The sequence below is a fragment of the Papilio polytes genome, unplaced genomic scaffold (genome assembly GCF_000836215.1).
Source record: "Papilio polytes unplaced genomic scaffold, Ppol_1.0 DF823980.1, whole genome shotgun sequence".
Classification (NCBI taxonomy): Eukaryota; Metazoa; Arthropoda; class Insecta; order Lepidoptera; family Papilionidae; genus Papilio; species Papilio polytes.
In genome coordinates, this window is record NW_013525224.1 from 626,377 (window position 1) to 628,313 (window position 1,937).

Below are 1,937 nucleotides of genomic sequence, written 5' to 3' on the forward strand. Positions count from 1 at the left end.
GCAATTGCAGTCTCACAAGATGCTGTTTACATCAAAAAATCTAAAATACGTGATAGAAATCTTACCCAGAGAACTATTTTTTTGTAATAATACAAGGTAGCAAACGAGCAAACGGCCACCTGAATCCACCGAAATGGAAAGCGACCGCTGTCCATAAACATCCGCAATTGCAAATGCGTTGCCTACCCTTGATTGACGGAGGAGTTAGACGCACATAAAGAGGACATTTCCCCTTCCTAAGTGTCTCCGTTCCGTTTCCTTTCTTCCCATCCTTCACTCTTAAGAAAAGGGTGGAAAGGGAAAGGGACTAAAATTAGACTTAATAAAACTAAAATCGGTACTGATTATTCTTTCAACACTCAGTACTTTGAAATGACGTTTTCCGATACACGGAAATCCTTTACCAGCACTCAGCTGCATTAAATATTTATTCCTTTAAATAAATTGACTGACACATCTATTTCGAGATAATGCTTGTTTTTAAATAAAAATCGCTATTAAATTATACTAGCTTTCGCCCGCGACTCCGTCCGCGTAGAATTAAAAAAACAAAAGTGAGTTATATGTTCTTCCAGATTATCCTCTACATATACCGAATTTGATCGAGATCTGTTCAGCCGTTTAGGCTACAAACTCTTACAAACATCCATCTAAACTTTCGCATTTATAACATTAGTAAGATTTGTTTATAATATCATTTTATGTTTAATTTGTTGTTAATTTGATTACATAATTATTCATTATTTATTAATAAAATGTTATATATCGACCTTCACGCTGACCAAGGTCATATGACTCATGTTCTCACGTTTAAAACAATGCGATTATGCCCAATAAAAATGCAATCGCTATAAAATTACGTATGCATCTTTTAATTAATGATTAATTGTGTTTTTATTGTTTTAATTAATTTAAAATGTTAAATAATTTTTGTGTAATTCATATTTTTTTCTATAATTTAATTATCAACATGCAAAAAGCAAGGATTACGATTATTCACATTAAGAAATACTCTCAACAAGAAGAGGCTGTAAGCCCAGTTGTAGATGCTATATTAACAAACTAGCTGTTGCTCGCGACTTCGCTCACGTGAAATTAAAAAATATACCCTATGTCTCTCAGATAAATTTCCTTACTAACATTGAAAGATTTTTTTAAATTGGCACAGTAGTTTTTGATTTATTTCAATACATACAAAAATCCAAAAATCTTTCCTCTTTATAATATTAGTATAGAAGAAAATCAAAATACAGCATAGGAATATCTAATTTTATTTTAATAGTATGTTGTATTTCATGCGTCGGAAACTAACATCAGCTAAACAATAGTTAATCAGAGTAGGCATTGTCTTGCATAGTTTCAAGCAAACTTATTCTTCATTAATTCTCAGTTCGCCTGCATAACAAGACAGTTTCAAGTTCTGTTTGCTCCAAGCATTATATCTTCACAATTGTTTAGAAATTAAACATCAGTTGTATCTGCTATGCTTACGAATTCTACTGTTACTTTTGTATTTTGAGTATGTTTTTTCAATCCCTTTGAAAAATAAATGCAAAATAACAAAACCTCGTCGTTTTTAGTGTATATTTTTGTCGAATCAAGTCAACCTTTAGCTCTGGTATCTAAAAAAACAAACGAATAAACAACGAAGCGTATTTTTACAAAAACATTAATGGATTGGCGCAGCCCTGACCCGTTTTGAGGCTTTACAAACCGACCAGGGTTGTCAACACGGGATGTCTCTCCACGGGACTCGGGAAATGATAATAATTGTTATGTTGACGTCGAGATTAATTAAAAAAAAAAACAGTTATGAATGTGCCCTGTGAGTACTGCGCGCTGCCTTTTATCGTCCCTGTCGAGTGTGTTTTTGCGACCTTTTTGCTTAGGGAGAAATATTTAACCGTACATTACAAGCAAAAAAATAACAGCGCATT

The 1,937-nt window shown here is 33.0% G+C and overlaps 1 protein-coding gene across 1 annotated transcript in view; it reads left to right on the forward strand.

Annotated features, from left to right (window-relative positions):
- The first annotated feature begins 1,812 nt into the window (after window positions 1–1,812).
- The window catches only part of LOC106101444 (MAGUK p55 subfamily member 5-like), a 90,845-nt gene continuing 90,720 nt past the window's right edge, over window positions 1,813–1,937 (forward strand). Inside the window, exon 1 of the mRNA XM_013280680.1 lies at window positions 1,813–1,825. Coding sequence (XP_013136134.1) covers window positions 1,813–1,825 — 13 coding nt within the window. The remainder of the gene's footprint in view (window positions 1,826–1,937) is intronic.